Raw genomic sequence first — 21,195 nt, 5'->3', positions numbered from 1 at the left:
CCCACGATGAAAGGGTATGGATGAACATGATACAGGAGAAATGAGAGACTTTCGAGAGATAGTTATTTTAGGAATCAGAGAGGCGGCGCCTAGATCCCAAAATTTTACGAAAGCTTTTGAAGTAAGACAAGACAAAGATGAAGCCCCGTCAGCTTTCTTGCAAAGGCTAAAAGAAGTCACTAGAAAATATTCAGGAATGAAAACTAATGATCCGGTAGCTCAGGAACTTTTGATGGTCCGGTTCGTAACCAAATCATGGCCAGACATACAAAAGAAGTTACAGAAATTAGATGGATGGAGTGAGAGACAGATGGAGGAATTGTTACATGAAGCATAGAAAGTATATGTAAAAAGAGATGAGAAACAGAAACAAAAAGCTAAAGTAATGATTGCAGCAGTCGAGGAAGTTGCGAAGAGAAAGATAGAATCAGAAAGCAACAAAGAAAGACAAGAGAGGCAAAGAACAGATTATTAAAAAAGACAATCGGCAGGATGTTATTACTGTGGAGTAACAGGACATTTTAAGAAAGATTGTCCAAAGCTAATGCGACAAAAAGAAGCAGTTTCGTTGATGACTTTCAATGAAGAATAGGGAAGTCAGGGGTTCCTTCTTCCTGAAACCCACTGGGAACCCTTGATAAATTTAAAGGTGGGGCCTAAGGGAAAGGAAACAGTATTTCTAGTGGATACGGGAGCAGCCCGATCATCCCTAAGCTTTAGACCTAGTGGTGTTAAGTTAACTGACAAAAGTCTCAAGATTTCTGGAATAAAAGGGGAAGAATTCCTAGTGCCCGTTTTCGAACCAACTTTAATAAAAGTAAATAACGAAGAAATAACGGGACAATTATTATATATCCCTGATGTCGGAAGCAACCTTTTAGGTCAAGATTTGATCATTTTACTAAATTTAAAGATCGGAGTTGAGAACAATTCGGTAGCTGTATTGATGAATAGATTAACGACCAGTGATGAAGAGCAGATAAATCCTAATGTATGGGCAAGAACTGGAAACACAGGTTATTTAAACATTAATCCCATTGTAATTACGCTGTCACAAGAAAATAAAACAGTAAGACTTAAACAATATCCAATTTCAGTAGAGGGACGCAAGGGTCTACAACCAGTATAGACTCCCTAGTAAAGAAAAAGGGCTATTGGAACCATGCATGTCACCCTTTAATACTCCAATACTACCAGTTCGGAAGCCAGATGGGACTTACCGACTAGTACAAGATCTCAGATCAGTAAATCGACTGGTTTAAACACGCCACCCAGTGGTGCCTAATCCATATACCCTTTTTAGTAAGATACCGTGCAACCACTGTTGGTTTAGTCTGATAGATTTAAAAGATGCATTCTGGGCTTGCCCTTTAGCCCCAGAGAGTTGTGATATATTTGCTTTTGAATGGGAAAATCCATACACTGGCAGAAAACAACAATTTTGAATGACAGTACTTCCCCAGGGATTCACAGAATCACCTAATTTATTTGGGCAAGTACTGGAACAAGTCCTGGAACAACATAAAATGCCTCAGGGAACATCACTGTTGCAATACGTAGACGATCTACTTGTGTCAGGACAAAGTAGAAATGATGTAAGCTCAGATACCATTCAGTAGTTAAATTTCCTAGGACAACAGGGGTTAAGAGTAACTAGGAGTAAATTGCAATATGCAGAAAAAGAGGTGAAATACTTAGGACACCTTATTAGCAAAGGAACTAGATGTATTAACCCCGACATAATTCAAGGGATAGTAGAGTTGCCTCTCCCGGAACCCAAACAAGGATTACAGAAGTGTCTAGGGTTAATGGGCTATTGCAGATTATGGATAGAGTCATACGCTCAGAAAACAAAGGGGCTATATTATAAATTAACTGAGTCCGAACATGAAAAATTGCACTGGACAGAAGAGGAAAAAGAAAAATTACGTGAGTTAAAGCGTAGCTTAATACAAGCTCCAGTTTTGGCCCTTCCCTCACTAGAGAAACCATTTCACCTTTTTGTAACAGTAAATGATGGAGCAGCCTTAGGAGTGTTAACTCAGAAAGGAGGAGGAAATAGACAACCTATAGCCTTCCTGTCCAACGTTTTGGACCCAGTTTCATGAGGATGGCCTGAATGTATACAGGCAGTAGCAGCGACTGCCATATTGGTAGAAGAAAGTCAGAAGCTCACTTTTCGAGCAGCACTAGTAGTTAGTACCCCCAATCAAGTCAGAACTGTGTTAAACCAAAAGGCAGGGAGATGGTTAACAGATTCGCGAATTTTAAAATATGAAGCCATTCTGATGGAAAAAGATGACCTTGTATTAGCAACAGACACCTGTCTAAACCCAGCTACCTTCTTATGGAAGGGAGAACCTCTAGACAAATGAGAACTAGAACATGACTGTTTAGATATCATAGAATATCAGACTAAGATTAGGCAAGACCTAAGAGACATTCCTTTACATGAAGGAGACAGATTATTTATAGATGGGTCATCAAGAGTAGTGGAAGGAAAACGGTGCAATGGGTACGCAATAGTGGACGGTAATGAGAACCAAATAGTAGAAGCTGACCGGCTACCTAACGCATGGTCAGCACAGACTTGTGAATTGTACGCACTGAACCAAGCTTTAAAACACTTAGAGAATCGAGATGGAACAATTTACACTGACTCTAAGTATGCTTACGGGGTAGCTCATATCTTTGGAAAGATATGGCAAGAACGGGGACTAGTCAATAGTAGAGGAAAGGAATTAGTGCATGAAGAATTGATAGGACAAGTATTGGGGAGCTTAAAATTACCCCGGGAGATAGCTATAGTCCATGTACCCGGACACCAGAAAGGACACACACTAGAAGCAAAGGGAAACAGGCTAGCAGACGAAATAGCCAAAGAAGCAGCTATGAAACACACAGTAACAAGAATGCAAGTACTAATGCCTCTAGTTGATTCTTCTTCCGTGAACCCCGTGTACACGGAGGAAGAAGAAAAAGAATTTCAGGAAATAGGGGCCAATAAGACAGCTGAAGGAAAATGGATCTTGCCAGATGGGAGGGAATTGGTGAGTAAACCAGTTATGAGAAACACCCTAGCTACTTTACACCAAGGTAGTCATTGAGGCTCCCAAGCTATGTGCAACATTGTGTTAAGGAAATATGGATGCAAGGGACTCTATACATTAGCAAAACAAATATGCATAGGATGTACAACTTGCCAGAAGATTAATAAGAAAAAGAATAAGGGAAATACTCAAAGGAGGAAGAAACCCAGGGGTGAGACCCTTCCAAAGTATACAAGTATACTGAACTACCCCCAGTGGGAAAGCAGAAATAACTGTTGGTCTTAGTAGACCATTTAATAGGGTGGGTAGAAGCATTCCCAATGTCATCAGCCACCTCAAAAGGAGTGGTAAAAAGCTTTCTCGAACATATTATTCCAAGATATGGAATAGTGGAAAATATAGATTCAGATCAAGGTAGCCATTTTACTTCTAGTATCCTACAAGGAGTAATGGCAGGATTAGAAATCTCTTGGGAATTTCATGCCCCTTGGCACCCACTCTCCTCCGGAAGTGTGGAACGAATGAATCAGACTTTGAAGAAACAATTATATAAATTAGTCATAGAGACTCGATTACCGTGGACCAAATGTTTGCCTATTGTACTATTACGTGTCTGACCTGCCTCGAGGCGCGATATTGGTCTTTCCCCTTATGAAATGATGTTTGGACTACCATTTCTAGGAGGGAAAGGAGAGGTACCTACAGCCGAGTTTAATGATAAATTTTTGAAAAATTATATTATGGCACTTGGTTCTTCATTATCTGTTCTTAGGAACAAAGGCTTGTTGGTACAAACACCACCACCAGAGTTTGCAGTACACCGTGTACGACCAGGTGATTGGGTCTTGATTAAAACGTGGAAGGATACCAAACTACACCCAAGTTGGGAGGGACCGTTCCTAACTCTTCTAACCACCGAAACAGCTGTTTGGACTGCTGAGAAAGGATGGAGCCATCACACTTGTGTCAAAGGTCCTGTGAACGCCCCAGTGGCGGAGTGGCACGCCCATCCTACAGAAAATCCTCTGAAAATTAAGCTGAGAAAGAAAGAATGAATTGAGACAAAAGACTCTTTTAAAGTTTGCTGATATATTGTTATTGATTGTAAGGGCTGTGTGGACTCACCTCTTCCTGGCGCCTAAAGAAATAAGACAAATAGACAGGCAGGTAGATAGTTGTTAGAAATGGGTGGGTATTGGTATAATATTATAACAATAGTAATACTAACTATTCGAGGAAACGGGAGAAATCACTTTACTACACTATGACAAAATTATGCTGAACAAAAAGGACTTACTAATTGTTGGGTCTGTGCAGAGGTCCCACACCATGGTGAATCTGGAATCCCCACCTCAGTAATACCACTTACCAAAAAGGAAATGTATGATGTGCAACAATTTAATTCAGGTACAAATAACACAATGTGGAGTCACGAAAAGGACAAATATAACTTTGCAGGATGGTTCCCTAGACCAGCTCCGAGAACCAAGGGTATTATCGATGGCTTTATAATTACCCCACCGAAAGGAGCAGTAAATACCACCTGCTTTTGTAATCGGAATAATGCTGCACCCTTCCAAATAGGAAAATCATCTTGTGTCTACACCAGCCAAGCCACGGCCAAGACTGTTCCCCAAATATTGAATGGAACATATTGGGTATGTGGCCGGCAGGCCTATCCATTTATTCCCGGGGTGAAATACATTCAAATAACTGAATGTATAGGAAGAAATGCATATTTTGATGTTGATGATTCATTGCCTCAAAACAAGAAAAGCTGGAGTGGCTGCTGTTATCTTGCTTATATAATTCCTCACCTCCGATTAGAAAAACATGAACACAACCTGAGAAATGAAGGGGGAGTAAAACATAAGACCCGAGAGGTCTCTGACTGTCTGTTGTGGACATTATTCCCAAGCTACGGTACTGCAAGAGCAGGGGGAGAGATACATAAACTGGCGGCAGCCCTTGAGAAATTAATTAATAATACCTCCGATGTAATGGAAGAAACTCAGACCCAAATATTGGCCATAACCACCGAAATGATTGCCACAAGATTAACAGCTTTATAAAATTGAATGGCTCTAGATTATCTCTTGGCCAAAAAAGGGGGAACCTGTGCACTAATTGGTAAAGAACGTTGCACCTTCATCCCAGACGCCACTTCCCTAGTAGAAGATAAGGCAGAAATAGTAAAGAAAAAGATAAAGAACATAAAAGAAGTTGAGAATAAACTTCGAAAAGATTAGAGATGGGAATGGGGTGACTGGGGACTGACCAGTTGGGGAAAATGATTAGCTAATTTAGGCATTTATGTCTTACCAATAATAGTAGGACTAATAATAGGATTTAACGTGTTAAAGTGGATAATGAATAAGTTGATAATGTCCTTGGGAGGTCAACAATCAATAATGATCATGACAACATTAAACACACAAGAAAGAGAGAGTAATAGATTACTCATAGAGTTTGAGAAACAAAAGGCAAACTTAAGAGAGCAGAAACAGTAAGATTGTGAACCTCTACACCTTAGGGTGAAAAGAGGGCAGAGAATAAAAATTGCAAAAACAACAAATAGTAAAATAAAAGAAATGGGGGACTTGTTAGAAATGAAAAGAAGTGTTGTTTTTGCAGATATAAAAGAACATGAAGAAAAGGAGTCCAGCAGAAGAATTATTAACTCTGCAGGTACTTAGGGAAGTGTATCTTTACTTTTAATTATGATTAATTAAATACTAATTCTGGAGTATAATATAAGCAAGTTAACTCTTTTAAAATAAGTTTTCAGCAAAAAAAACTGAGATAACTAAAATGCCTGAGCTGTACAAAAATAACACAAAGTTGATGAAGTTACGGAGAATGGAATGTACCAGCAGTATTGATACAAAATGTTAAAATATATCTTGATGCACTATCGACAAAATAATGAAAATGTCACCACTAACAGGGAGGAAGGTTGCCAACATGGGAAAGGGGAAGTAACAAGGGTGGAGCGAAGATGGGCAGTTGTATAGCCGAGTAAGAGAGATTGAGTAATTAGGAGTCTGGAGAGGTGACCTCACTCAGCTCAAAAGGTATATTTGTAAACTAACCCCAGTCTAATTCGCTCAATTGCTTTGTGCAGTTGCAGCCCGTATTTGCAAGTCCGTAATAAATTGTCTTGTTTCCAGATTTATTGGTCTCGTCTAAAATTTTATTGAGTTTGTTTCTAACAAGGGTGAGATTGAGAGGAGGGACTTTCATGATAACTCCAGCCAGTGCAGGAATTGAACACATGTTAGAGACATTACTGTGTATTACAAACCAGCCAACTGAGCTAACCAACTGTATGACAATTTCTACTGCACGAAGAATGGCTGTTAATTAGTTGGCAAGTGGACTCTTCGTTGCTCAAGGTGTTGCCATGCAAACAGACATTCCTAAACATTTGTTTAAATTCAAACCAGTAAGTTGATTCTGATTGGTTAAATATTGCCACAACATAGGTAGCTTCTAACAAAGTTAAAAATCACACAACACCATCATCGGGTGGTTGTGGAAGACACAATTGTAAGGCACAGAATTTATAGCAAAAATTTACAGTGTTATGTAACTGATGAAGGAGCAGTGCTCTGAAAGCTAGTGCTTCCAATTAAACCTGTTGGGACTATAGCCTGGTGTTGTGTGATTTTAACTTCATTACACCCCAGTCCAACACCGGCATCTCCAAATCATCAGCTTCTAACAGGTGTAAGTAAGTCCTATTGTGAGCCCCACTGATAGTATTCTATCGGTTGTTGTGCAATTCTTAGACTGTTAAAAAATTAACAGAATCAATCTACTGTTGGATCTAGTGTTCTGAGTTTTACAAACAGGGACTAGTTAAGCATGCTGCGTATTCAGGGACAAATGTCACCTGGTGCATTCTCCATGACAATATTTCGACCAGAATCCACTTGGAAATCAATTATAACCCTTTTCCCTTCCAGTACAAATTGTTATTCCCTTTGAAATTTGTCGTTCTTTCAATTCTGTCCCTGAGGAATGCGAGCAAAAGCATTCTGTTGTTAGAGTGACACTCTACTCTTCAAGAAAACTGCATTACATAGTATGACTAAATGATTATTAACTTACTGTATTTACTATACGTAAAATATACTCTGAACCTCCCTTCACTAATAGCTGACATTTTTCAACTGTGCAGAAATTAATAAGTTTTAGTAATATTTATTTGATTAGTAAATTCCAATAATCACTTTTCAACTGTTTATAGATTCCTATATGTCTTACCTCTGTTATAGAAGATCTTGGGTACTTTTCGGGTCTGTTGTCCCCATTCTCTTGACCTTCTTTCATTAATGGAAAGACAATTGAGTGCTTATTACTGTTTCTGTCCTTATCAGGCTTCAGATAAAGTTGAATCACACTGCTAAAAGAATGATCTGACAGAAGTGAATTGGTAGGATTTCCTGGTGTTGATTCTGCAACATGCCTGTGTACAGACCAAGAGATTTGGTGACAAGTTTCTTGATATGGGTAAAGGGGGCGTCGGGCATCCCCTGCACAAGCATTGAAGGGTTCATGAACTAGATGGCTCTTTCCCCCAGGTGGCATCATATGTCTGTGCGTTTTTCTTGACTTTCCAAAAGTGACATTGTCTCTTTTATCAGTGATTGCTTTTCCAAAGGAGTAACTATGATTGCATTGGTCCTCTGTACTCTCATGGTGCACAGTACTTGAATTATGACAGTTCTGAAGCAGGTGAAAATTATTTTTGTTATTTTCAGTTTTAACATAATTCAGAGCAGCATCAAGGCTTTGAACAGACAACTCATAATATTTTGTATCTTTATGGTTTTTTTCCAGTTCCTCCATGGTGATGAATGGATGCTGTAATGCAAGTCTTGGAGAAATGCGATTTTTGGGATCAAAGTTCAACATTCTCTTCACAAGAGCTAACATACTGTTGCGATCATGGAACTCGGCAATATCATCACCATTTGGGGACAATGTTTCGATGATGCTGAATATTTCAAGCTCATCGAGGGACTTTAAGTTATGTCTCCTTGGCTCCAAAGGTTGTGCAAACATCTTTGACTGGTACTCAGACAATGACTTAAGTTGCCACTGGTGAGCTGATGAAGGATAGGAGTTTCTTTTGAAGAAAAGGTGAGTCTTACTTGCTTGGTTGAGCAGATGGTCGTGGGGTTGACCTTGGGTTTCAACAATTATTCTGATCTGATCATATTGATTCTTACCAGGATACAAAGGTTTACCAAGTCGAAGTTCAGCTAGAACACAACCGAGGGACCACATATCCAGCTTTTCACAGAAAGGCAACCCCAAGAGAATCTCCGGAGATCTGTAGTATCTGGCCTGGATATATGGGTCTTTAAAGTGAAAATTAAATGTTTATATGATAGAATTTGAATTTATACTTGAATATTGAATGTATTTTACTTCAAAAACTAGAGGAAGACCATATATTAATTTCAAACCTCAAGTATTGTGATTTGTATTACTGCAGTGTCTAAGTACACTAACATCGTACTTCTCAGCAGAGCAGAGCAGAGAACAACAGAGTGATGAACTGTAAATCATTTCTCCACGTTGTGGGAATCCTTTGTGTCAGGATGTTGGAAAAGGTTTGCTGTTGTAGTTGAACACTGGTGTGCAGCATAAAATGTCAGAAAGAATCGTAAGTCAGATAAAAAAAAGGCATAAAAATATGTGATATCTGATGTGGTAAAAACATTATGAAATATCCTGAAGGAGGAAATAATGAAAAGCAAGATCAAGGGGCACTCAGCATGGTCATATGGGTTTGTCAAACATGATGTCCTTCCCATCGAGTTTCTGTGTGAGGCCAAATGTACTGTTTTTATTTCTTCACCCCACCCCACTCAGCCTAGACTTCCACTGGTGAGGCAAATATTCCATAATATACTGAACAATTCTGAATGGATCATACTTAAATTTAGTGCACTGTGAGTATAGCAGGGCAATTGAGGTTTAAGTGCATCCTGTGGCAGAACCATGTGCCTGGAAATGAGGTTTGGAAAACACCAAACAGAAAATCTATGCACAGGCTTAAAAATAAAAATAGGATTTATCATCTTAGTCCTCCTGAGCTTCCCCCAGAAGAGCATGGTACTTAACAGAAGTGACAAGGACTAATCCCACGCTTAGAGTGCTGGTATAAGTCTTGCATAACTCCTTTAATGGCCAGGCACGCAACTATACAGCGCACAGACTCTTTAGGATTAAGGATCTAGGGACCAGTAGTCTTGGCTGCTGAGAAATGCTGGCGAATTAGTCTCTTGTCAGGGTGAGGCTAAGTATCATTAAGGGATCCATAGCAATCGCTGAATAACAGAAGGGGGTAGATCACAGGGTGGGTAATGAGTAGAATGAAGTCATCCAAGTGGACCTCATAGAATGAGTTCCCTTACTGGGGCTACTAACATGGTCTAATCAGGGAGTCTTGGCTGACAGATATTATCAGGAATGTCAAGGGTTCTATTCATTTTGTCAGCCAGCTCAGAGCTAGCTGGGTCACTGTCATGTACAATGCGGGTGTAAATAAAGGGTGACTGATGATTGGATAAACGATGTGTCCATGCAAAAGCACCTATTAGCTGAAGCCCAATGGTCTTCAAACAGGCACTACAACTGGCTTTATCATTAGAAAATGTGGCAAGTGGAGCTTATGAGTTACAGGATATTCCAAAAGAAATGGACACACGAGCCAATCCAACTGAATTTGGGGAACACCACTTGAGTAAAGGCAATTGCACAGCCTCACTCAGGACATATCTTTTAACAGAGGGACACTAGGTCAGCCCAATGTAAAACCCCAAAACAAAGCCAAGCCTTGACTAAATGATTAAAATTTTCACGAGGATCCAGGCTGGCAGGCCATTGTAGTTGTTGCTGGTGTGTGGATCAGAGACAGCAAGAGTCCCACTAGGCCTTTAACTGAGTAAGAAAACTCATGGACCAGTATGCAGGAGAGTGCACACTCAGGAAAGTCCATCTACAGTTAGTTTGGAACAATTAAATTGCTTAGCAACATCCAAATCAGAACTAATCAAAATAAATGCCTGGCTTAGTGGTCACCCAGTTCTAATGGAGGCAGCTGTGTCAGTGATTGTGGAACCAAAATTTATTCTGGACTCCAATTCTTAAGTTTGTGTAAAACCTTGGCCAAGCTGAGTACCCATATCAGGGAATCCTTAAAGATTAAGGGTCTGACTTCAGTTCCGGTCTCTTTTGAGAAGCAGCTGGTTCAGTTACCACCAATTATAGTAAAAGGCTCAGTCCCAAGCTTGATATGGCAAAATTGGTTGAGGAATATTCAATCTGATTAGCTCAATTTTTTTTTGATTAGAAAATGGCTGCCTCAGTGAAGCCCTAATGAATAGCCTATAAGTTTTTCAGGAACGTCTAAGGAGTATCAAAGGGCCAAAAGTCAGCTTACATGTTGACCAAGAAGCAAGCTCACAATTCTGCAAGGCTTGCCTTGTGCCATTTTCCTTCTGGGCCAAATTAGAGGCAGAAACCAGGAGGCTGGAACGCAAAGGAAACACCAAACCAAGATAGTTTGTGAAATGGACATCACCAGTTGGTACGATGGTTGGTTAATCTTTTGGGGATTTCAAACAAATGGCAAACTGCTTTTTTTGCAGCTGGATAAATATGCAATTCCCTCGCATACAGTACTTATATGCAAAGCTGGTGTGAGGTGGCTGTCCTTCACAAGCTGCAATTGAATTAGATGTGGATTCCCAAAAGTATGCTACAATTAATACCCATTAAGGGTTTGTACCAATATACGAGACCACCTTTTGGGATATCACCAGCCTGTGCTATTTTCCTTTGGACAATGGAGAACATTTTCTAAGATCGATCCCAGCTCCCCATTTATCTGGATGTCATATTAATAACTAGGAAGGTCAATAAACAGCTTTTAGAGAACTTGGAAATAGTTTCTCCAAGGCGTGAGTATGCCTTAGGAGGGAAAAATATATGCTCTGGGCACCCCAAGTGACCTACTTGGACTACAGAGTTGACAAGACCAGGTTACACCCATTGGAACATAAGGTGAGGGTGGTCACAGGTGCCCCAACACCCAAGTTTGTGCCAGAGCTTACATCTTTTCTTGGGTTGGTGAACTATAATGGAATATTCATACGTAAACTAGCCTCCATCCTGGCACCCTTATATTTGCTAGTGAAAAATGGTCAGCCTTAGGCATGGTCTTGCAGCCAAGAGGTAGGAGCGTGAAGCAGCAGGTATTATCATCTCAAGTGACAGCACACTATAATCCCAAGTGACATGTGATGCTGACATTCAATGCTTCCCCATACGGTTTCGGATAGTGTTAGCTCACTGGTGGCCTAGCCTGATAGCATGTGCTTCCTGAACTTTGGCCGATGCTGAACGAAAATATGCCCGGATAGAGAAGGGAGGTTTGGCAGTCATCAATGTTGTGATAAAATTACACCAATGATATAGCACAAACCCTTGCTAGAACAACTTAAAGAGGACAGGGCCACGCTGCCCATAGCTTCAGCACTAGGCTGTTATTTTGAGAATGTACAATTACAAGTTGGAACACTGTCTGGGAGGCTAAGTGGCAAATGAAAGCCTTGAGCCAGCTCCCACTGGTGCAGCCACTGGAAGAGCCTGTTCTGGTTTTAAACTTTCAGGACCCCCTCTGGTCACCACTGACAATATCAGATTGGGGACACAAAAATATCCTGTCTTGGCAAAACCGAAACAGCTGGTGGTGGTGGGGGAAACCAAAGGACAATCTCAACCAGAATTGAAACCATTCTGGACCCTGTGAGAACAGATCATCATAGAGGATGGCATATTATTATGGGGAGGGAGAGTGTTAGTCCCGAGTAAAGGTTGCTGCCAGATACTGGCTGAACTTCGCTAGGGTCATCTGAGGGTTTCCAAAATGAAGATGTTAGCAAGAAGTTATGTCTGGTGGTCAGGATTGGAAGCTGCCATAGCCCTGTTGGTGGTACACTGGTAGAGTGCCAAGGACAAAAATTACTGCCAGCAGCCCCCCACATTCACGTGAATAGCTGGGCAACCCCTGGACTCGGGTTAACGTTGACAATGCTGGTCCTTTCATGGGCTCAATGCTCTTACCGTTGTGGATGCCCACTCAAAGTGGATGGATGGGCATAGAATTCATGCATCAAACATGGGGATGATGATTGATCATGCACTAGAAGCCCTGGAACATTGAGGGATCACAGTCAAAAAGCGAGTCCAAGTGTGATGGGGGCTGTGGGAGAAGGGGAAGGGATTCTGTAGCAAGTGGCTCTCAGCAGACCTACTTGATGTCCTGATGACAATCCCTTAAATTAGGCATGACTGATTGTCTTTGAAGGAGAGCTCACCCTATAAGCCCATGATCAAATCTGCAGGGACTTTGTTTTTTTTTCAGCTCCCATCCAATAGTGAATCCTGTCTACCACTAATTTAACAACAATATTTACTGCCCATTCCTAGTTGCTCTTGATGAGGCAGTGGTGATTTGCCTTCTTGAACTGCTGCAATCCATTCAGCATAGAGACACCCATAATGCTGTTAACAAAGGAATTCCAGAATTTTGATCCAGTGATATTGAAGAGATGGTGATATATTTCCAAGTCAGTTGGTAAGTGGCTCAGAGGAGAACTTGCAGATTTTGGTGTTTTCATGTATCTGCTGCTCTTGTCTATCTATACAATAATAGTAATGGGTTTGGAAACTAATGTCTAAAATGTCTTATGAATTACTGCAGTGCATCATGTAGATGGTACATATTACTGCTACTGGTCGAGGGAGCGCATATTTATAGATACAATATCAAGTGACAACAGTCTTCAAGCTTCTGGAACTCATTGGGTTAAACAAGGTGAGAGGACTGCAGGGATTGATGGGACTAAGCAGTGATAGATAGGCTGGAGAGCCTTTAAGTACCAAGACATGACAACCGCTTCTTTGTTTAACTGGAAAGCCTCTATCTACAGGACTCTTTCAAGTGTGTTACCAAGACTTATTATGGTGGAAGTTTTGCTATCACCCTGCAATTAGCAGCTGTTAGAATTCCCAGTAGCATGGGAACTGCAATGCAGGTCTTCTAAGGGGTCACGACCAATTGCAACAACAAAAACAGTTGTAACACATTTTCTAACAGCTATGCTACAGGGCAGATGGAACAAGCAGAGCTGCCACCTGCAGGAGGCTATGATCGCCAACATTGCAACAGGATCTCAGGAGGTTCTGGATTAGTGGTGCTGGAAGAGCACAGCAGTTCAGGCAGCATCCAAGGATCTCAGGAGGCACAGACTTTCAGGTCATGATGTGGGCAAGGTCACAACAACCTGCATATTTTCACCTCTGGCTCCCTTAAGAGATCTTCTAGGAGAAAGTAAGGACTGCAGATGCTGGAGATCAGAGCTGAAAATGTGTTGCTGGAAAAGCGCAGCAGGTCAGGCAGCATCCAAGAAGCAGGAGAATCGACGTTTCGGGCATGAGCCCTTCTTCCTAATTCGGGCTCATGCCCGAAACGTCGATTCTCCTGCTCCTTGGATGCTGCCTGACCTGCTGCGCTTTTCCAGCATCACATTTTCATCCCTTAAGAGATTTGCCAGTGACATCTGTAGAATCTCACAATCCACTGCGTACAATGCATTTCCCAAGTGACACACACCATGGATTTTGTAGAGCTGTTCCTACATGTAGGGATAGCTACAGATTGCAGCCATGGTTTAATCAAGGCATCTCAGATCTAACTGCAAAATATTGCAATCAAAATGGATTGTTAAGACCGGTCCCCAGCAAAAGGTCCCCAATCCGTTATGATCCCAGGGACAAGGGCAGAGCTGGCTCCCATTCTGAATCAACCCGCACCCTCCCGCCTCTGTTGGTCGCAACAAGATTAATTTTTTAAAAATCCCAGCTCCAATGATTTAACATTTTAAAAGGAGAGCATTAACTAGGCTTTCTTGATTTAGACAAAGAATTATTTTATTAATCTCTAAAGTGTGAGGAATAATAAAAATGTATCACATCTATAGACAGATTTGAGATGAGAAGGGAGTAAAAAGATAACAGTAGTTAGGGGAAAATGGGGATGAAAAATTATAGCTATCAAGTTGGATGTTTCCAGTAGCATTGATTCTGGTGGTTGGCAATTGGTTTTCAGATTCTTTGTTCTGCAAATTAGTTGAAAGGAGTTCTCTAGTTTCTTGTTTGACTATGGCTTTGAATGGCAACTTCCTTCCAGCAATCAAAGAAAAAGATTTCCCATTCTTTCCTTTATCTGCAATGCAGGGTAAACTTTTAGATGTCCTTTAGCAGTATCCTTTACAGCACTTAGTCCCAATTATACAAGAACATTAAGACCAGGACACCAATACCAGACTGACACACCAGCTCCAGAATACCAGAAGACTACACTTTTGTGCCAGCAGTACAACATCAGACTGGAACACCATTAGCAGATGCTCTAGAGGACCAGAATAATACACTAGTATTAAACCATCAGATTAGTGGTCTAGAGCTGGTATACCAGTATAGACTACTGCAGTAGCACTAGATACCAGACTAATAAATCATTCATGAAGAGCTCATACTCTAAATGTTGATTCTCCTGCTCCTTGGATGGTGCCTGACCAGTTGTGCTTTTCCAGCACCACATTCTCGCCTCTAGTACACCAGACTAACATGCCAGCACGAGAACAGAACTGTACACAAGCTTTAGAACACTAGGCTACTCCACTAATACTAGATTCATTGGTGTACAAGTGTGGTGAAACCTATTCTAGAATACCAGAGTAGCACGCTATTGGAACACCAACCTGGTACACCAGCCAAAGACGACCAGACTACTACACTAGCACTAATCCATCAGACTAGTACACCAGCACTACAACACCATATACTAGCTCACCAGCACTAGAATACCAGACTATGAGTATACCAGTTCTAGACCACCAGACTAATGCATTAGCACTAGAACACTAGATTAGCAGGCTAGCAGCAGAACACCAGACAAATGTACCAGATGTGGAACTCTAAACTCCTACATGGGCACTAAAACATCAGACCAGCTTTAGAACACCAGGCGATTGCACTGGCACTAGATTGGTACACAAGTTCTAGAATTCCAGACTACAATACTAGTAATAGAACTCCACTATGGCACACCAGCTGTAGAGCACCAGACTCGCAAACCAACCTTGAAACACCAGACTACAATACTAGCACTAGAACAGCATAGTGCATCAGCTCTAAAAAAAAGCCAGACTACTTCACTAGCACTAGATCAGACTAGTACAACAGTTTTAGAACATAACACGCGCACCCAGTAGAACACTAGCCTGGCACACCAGCTGTAGAACACTAGACCAGTACACCAGCACTAGAACACAAGATGAGCACACCAGCTCTCGAGCTTAAGAAAGCAGCGCTAGAAAAACACACTAAGATATTAGTATTGGAACACTATACTAGTATACCAGCATAGAACACCAGACTAGCACACCAATACTAGAGCACCAAACAGGCAAACTAATCTTAGAACACTAAATTGGCACACTTGTTCTGGAGCACCATCCTGGCACATTAGCACCAAAATACCAGACTAGTATACTAGCAGAACACTAGACTAGAACATGCACACCAGAGGTGTTGTTAATTTTGACAAATTTGCAGCTTGGGAAAATGGAAACATGTCTTTCACCCAGACTGCTTTATTTTACCTCACATTGTGAATGCAATCTGGCTATGTAGGTATGAGGAAATAGTTCAGTTTTTCATAGTATCTCTTCCTTTGAAATGGTACTCTGAAATTTCGTGTATGATATTCCATTATTATTCTTGGAGTGGAGTGTGATCCCATACAGGAATTTTCAGGCAGTTACTTAACTGCGCTCTGAACCATCTCTGGTTTATACATCATTTAATAAAAATAGAAAAGCAAATTTTCTTACTCAAATATTCAGCATGTCTGTAAGTAATTTGGGAATGAATATTGTTAAGATTGCACTCCACTCATTCAGATATTCAGGTGATATGGAAAGATTGAAAGAATATTGTGCCTGTAAGTGAATGATATTCTGAAAGCTGCCATAGTGCTGCAGCAGTCAAGCCTCCTAAAGATATTCATACCTCCAAGGAAGGTCAGTAGATGGTACTTTTGAGATAAGATCTAGACTCTAAAGACATGTCACCGACATTGAGGTAAAGTACAATTGAAGCTGTATAAGCATGATATAGTGGTCATGCTCAAGCCATCATGATACTGAAGGTGCCATTCATGTGCCGGGACAGATCTAGAGAATGTACCAGTTAATAATGGCTGACATTTAATAGCAAAGCATGGTTTAAATTTCAAACCAGCCTATTCTCTTTTTGCCAAGGTGCAGTATACATATTCATGTACATTTTGTTTTTCTGTTGTTTTCAAAGCAGACTGCAAAGTCCAGTCATTAACTACTGAACACTCTTTGGCAACACCTCTACTAATCAGAATTCACTTGCCAATTCTCCTCTTAACAGCAGATATTACTTTTTTCCCTTAAATAAATATTGTTTGAATTTTCCTGATGAATACAGGTCAAAAATCTTGAAAATATTGTGTCTTTGTTAACAAAGTTAGTGAGTTGAATAATACACTGCCTATGCTATTTGGGACAGACATACTTTCAGAAAGGTTTCTAAAATTGCAGGATGGAATCAAGGTTACTATCTTCAGAGACGCTGCCATTTGTGCATCAGAAGCATCCTCTCAAAGATAACACCAACTTCTTCCTACCAGCAAGGTTTCTAAAATTTCAGGATGGAACCAAGGTTACTATCTTCAGAGATGCCACCATTTGTGCATCAGAAGCATCCTCTCAAAGATAACACCAACTTCTTCCTACCAGCCTGCTCTGCAGAATCATTACTCTTTGCAACTGCCATCATTAAGCCAAACACTTACTGCCTAATACCTCCAATTTACAAACTCTGCCATATATGACTCCTTCTTATTGGGATTAGTTGCATTCCATGCAGAGTCCACTAATGACTTCTTGTTATTGCTGTAATTGCTAGAGCTGCAGGCCAATTAGATTGCCTACCAGTTCCAGAGGGAAAGGGTACTGCCTACTGAGAGTTGGGAGTTCTACTTCAATTTCTTTAATCTGTCGACTGTATTAAGGTTGAAAGGTGGTTTTCTTTTCAATCCAACAGCTGCCCATCAACTTTCCTGTCCTCTGGTCAAAACATTCAAATTCAACCTCATGCATTACTAGAAGCAATAGAGTCAATGAGCCAATCAGAAGCACCAGCATCATTGACCCAATAAGAAACAACAGGATCACTGAGCCAATCAAAAGAAAAATAGAAGTCTTGGACCAATCAGAAACATTTGAATGATTAAGCCAATGATGTAGAGTAAAAAACTATTTAAACACCTTACAGTCACTGAACTATTTAGTACTAAGGGATCAGAAATGTTAGATGCTGAGAAAATTGGAATTTGTAAACCAGTTAAAGAGAAGAATCACTTAATCAAGTTAGAAAGAGGACAGGAGCAAAACAATGAAATTGCTAAGATATATAGATAAAAATAAAACTACAGGCACAGAAACTACAGAGAATTTTGTAACTAATTCTGATAAATATAAGTCACCTTTAGTTACCACATATAATTGGGTTCCTTGTAAAAAGATGTCAAGGTTTCCCCGAGAACTGCCTGGATTAAGACACTTCAACATATGACATGAAGTTGTACAAGAGAGGTGGTCACAGGTTTGATGTTCAGTTAATGCTACTTAGCTTAGCCAGGTTACAACTGTCACCAGCTTCCATTGGATAGCTGTAGAGAAGAACGCATAACTTTCCCATTTTAATCCAGTAACTCGTCTTTTCCCTTGAAAACGCAATAGCTTTGAGGACAGTTTGGACTTGGCCAAAGTCCACAAGCACTTTCTTCAAGTTGAAATATTGAGAATGGTTATTTCACCAAGATATGAGAGATACCATACCTCATTAAGAGTCAAATTTTCTGCAATGAGTAAAATTGGAATAAAATAAATTGTCTGAAATCTTTCTTCTTTCTACAGAGAAGTTGAATAAATCCAGATATTCAATATCAGAGTTATTAAGAAATGAATAAGCTAAATATATACCTTGAATATGCTGAACCTCAGGCAGTAAACTGGCTGAGCCAAAATCAATCACTTTGACTCTGAACGGAAATCGCATATGTTCTACTAACATGATATTGTCTGGCTTGATGTCTGTGTGGATAATGGACAAATCCTTAAGCTTTTCCAAAGCCTTCAGCAACTGCATGGCAATGGTCCGAACATGCTTGACAGGGAGAGGGGCAAAGTTGTTAGCCTTTTGGAAGTCTTGCAAGTTTTGCTCCAAAAGTTCAAATACAAGGTAAGACTTTGCATTTCTGTGGAAGCATTCAAGAAAATTTACAATATGAAACTTGTCTGCATCCATATCTTGCAAGAGTTTCAACATTCTGACTTCTGCAGCACTGCAACTATCATATTTTACAGTCTTAATAGCAACAAACTGACCAGTGCTTCTTTTACAACAGCAGGTCACCTCCCCATATACTCCCTCACCTATAAGTTGGATAATGCTATATGTGTCATTGTGAGAATAAATTGCAGACATCCTCTTACGAAAGGGCTTCTGAAGAATCATTTTAGGGGAATATATGTTATTCTGTGAGGCTGAGTGTCCTGTAGATTGTTCAATGCTCATCTTTGATGTTTTCTCTCCTTTATCACCTCTAACTCAACTTTTGCTGTCAGTCGATCTTTAGATGGAGATGATGCTGCAAGTACTTGAACAGATCGTGCATGGTGAAGAAACAATCTTTAACTCTTGTCTGTCTCAATGTTGCTACTTAGGCTCTGAAGAAACGTTTCAGAAGAACTTGCAGCTTTATATGTGATTTACAATTTTTGAACGATGAAGATTGGCTATTTGACTTAGAAACAAATCTCTCAAATTAACTCAGATCAGCTTTTGTTTGGAAGTTCTAGCATGTTCATGCAATCAAAAAAAACCTAGAGGATATAGTCAGGAAGCTTATCAAAACTAACCAAAATTGCTTGTGTAGCTATGCATAGCTGTACTGGGTATGTATAATGCTGAGTCATATTATATCATAATCTGTAGGGTTTATATGCTCTGATGTCATAATTATTGTGTGATTCACCAATATCTTTTAAAAGGAAAGGGTAATTAACATGTCTTTGAAGGAGCCTCCACCACATTAATACAACAGAATGTATCTGTAGACTGGAAAAATATTTTAAATGGTTTTCAGTACTCTCAAAACTCTGTCAATAACACGCACTTGTAAAGGGCATTCCAAAATGGCACTTGACAGCTTATTTGGTTTGTTTGGCCAATGGAGGTGAATCTTAGTTTTTTTGGCTGTGTCTACTTCATGGAGTTTCACAGAGGGTCTCTCTCTGGAAGGCCTTGAGGGTTTTCTTGCCATATCATCTGAAACTCTCCTTATTAATTACCTACCCGCTCTCATACTGACAGTCATGTCCGACGTTAACCCAATTTTACCAATTTTCTGTTTTACCCAGTGGAACATGCCATTGCTGGGAAAGTCTGGACCATCAACCTTGACGACAGTGCTATCTTTAAAACGCCATTGTGCATCTGGTCAAATGCTAGAGGAACTGCCCTACAGGATCCACGATATATTTCCCAGATGAATCAGATAAGCAGAAATTGATGTCCCACTTTGCAGAGGAGTCCTGGAGGTCCTGATGGATGGATTGTTTCTGTCTGGAGGAAGGTCAATAATTTTTGACCCTCTGCCAGGTTAAGGGTCCCCTGTCTCTGCCACCTCACTCCTCAATCCTGATATGGTACCCACCTCCCGCTAAAGCTCATGCACTACCACGCATTATTACCGAAAAGTCTTGCCTCATTTGCTTTCCCTCACCTCACACCACCAAGGCCCCTGTGCTGCCTACTTATCTACTTGGAACAATTTGCGACTTTTTTCCCACCTGCACCAGCACTAACAGTTGAGACACCTACTTTCACCTTTCTTAATACACCCATTCTCTCATTGCAGGAACAAACAGTCCACAATAGAGCACAAAGAGTCAAGACGACTGGTGGCAGTCAATCAGCTCATTACCCCTGATGAAAATAGAATTCTGAATCTGACTACCTCAAGAGGCTGCCTGACTATGTCCCAGCTCTCAACTGGTATCAATGGCTGCGTGTGACTTTCTGTGCTTGGACCTCTTAAAGTCTTGCCTCCCTTGATGCTAGCACCAACTGTAAACTATTTAATAGCACAACACTTGGAAAACAAAGTATGAACGAGAGAATTTAAGCATTTGTGATAGAAACTGAGTGAGTGTATTAGAAGTGAGAGTATGAGCAAGTGTGAATATGTGACAGAATATGAGTCAGTATAAATGTATGATAGATAGTGCGAGTGTGAGAGAGAATGAGTATATGTGAGAAAGTGAAACAAAGTGAGCGTGTGTAAGAGTGAGTAAATTATTATGTGTGGCAGAGGAGAGAAAGAGACACGTAAGTGAGTGAGTCTGAGAGAGAAGAGTGTGGGGAAGTGAATATTTTGTATTTTGACAAATAGTGAATGACTCGAAGTGTAAATGACTGAATAAGAAAGAGTGCGAGTGAGTACATAAGAGACAGAAATAGAATCAGGCACAGATGCCAACATCTGTACAGTTCACAAACCAAAATCCTCCCGTACTGTCAACTTCATCTTGCTCTCATAGTTCTGGAAGGGCTCCGGCCCGAAACGTCGACTTCCTGCTCCTCGGATGACCTGCTGTGCTTTTCGAGCAACACACTGTCAACTCTCAGTTCTGACTTGGAGCCCCAACAACTTTCAATCCTTCAACTGAGGTTGTGGGAAAAGGTTTGGGAAGCACTTAGAGATATTTTCTGATCAACCTGTGCAGAGATGTTATGACACAGTTCTGGAACAAATGGTACTTGAACTCAGGCTTCCTTGTTTAGAAGTAGGGATGTTACTCCATGGTTCACAGCCAGCCAACTTCAAGCTGCCCCACATATTCCTTCTCACTGCCTCTTTCCATGGAAGGGAAATGAAGTAATAATGCAGGGTTAATGG

General features: G+C 40.6%; 1 protein-coding gene across 1 annotated transcript in view; it reads right to left on the bottom strand.

Moving 5' to 3' along the window:
- Nucleotides 1-18,719, bottom strand: part of LOC140475988 (homeodomain-interacting protein kinase 3-like) — a 43,820-nt gene extending 25,101 nt beyond the window's left edge. The window contains exons 1-2 of the mRNA XM_072567889.1: nt 18,215-18,719; nt 7,320-8,419 (exon numbers count right to left, since the gene is read on the bottom strand). Coding sequence (XP_072423990.1) covers nt 7,320-8,419; nt 18,215-18,719 — 1,605 coding nt within the window. The remainder of the gene's footprint in view (nt 1-7,319; nt 8,420-18,214) is intronic.
- Nucleotides 18,720-21,195: the final 2,476 nt, after the last annotated feature.

The sequence above is a fragment of the Chiloscyllium punctatum genome, chromosome 4, assembly GCF_047496795.1.
Source record: "Chiloscyllium punctatum isolate Juve2018m chromosome 4, sChiPun1.3, whole genome shotgun sequence".
In the NCBI taxonomy this organism is placed as follows: Eukaryota; Metazoa; Chordata; class Chondrichthyes; order Orectolobiformes; family Hemiscylliidae; genus Chiloscyllium; species Chiloscyllium punctatum.
The sequence above is the reverse complement of the archived record's forward strand: the minus strand, read 5'-3'. Positions and strand labels throughout refer to the sequence as shown.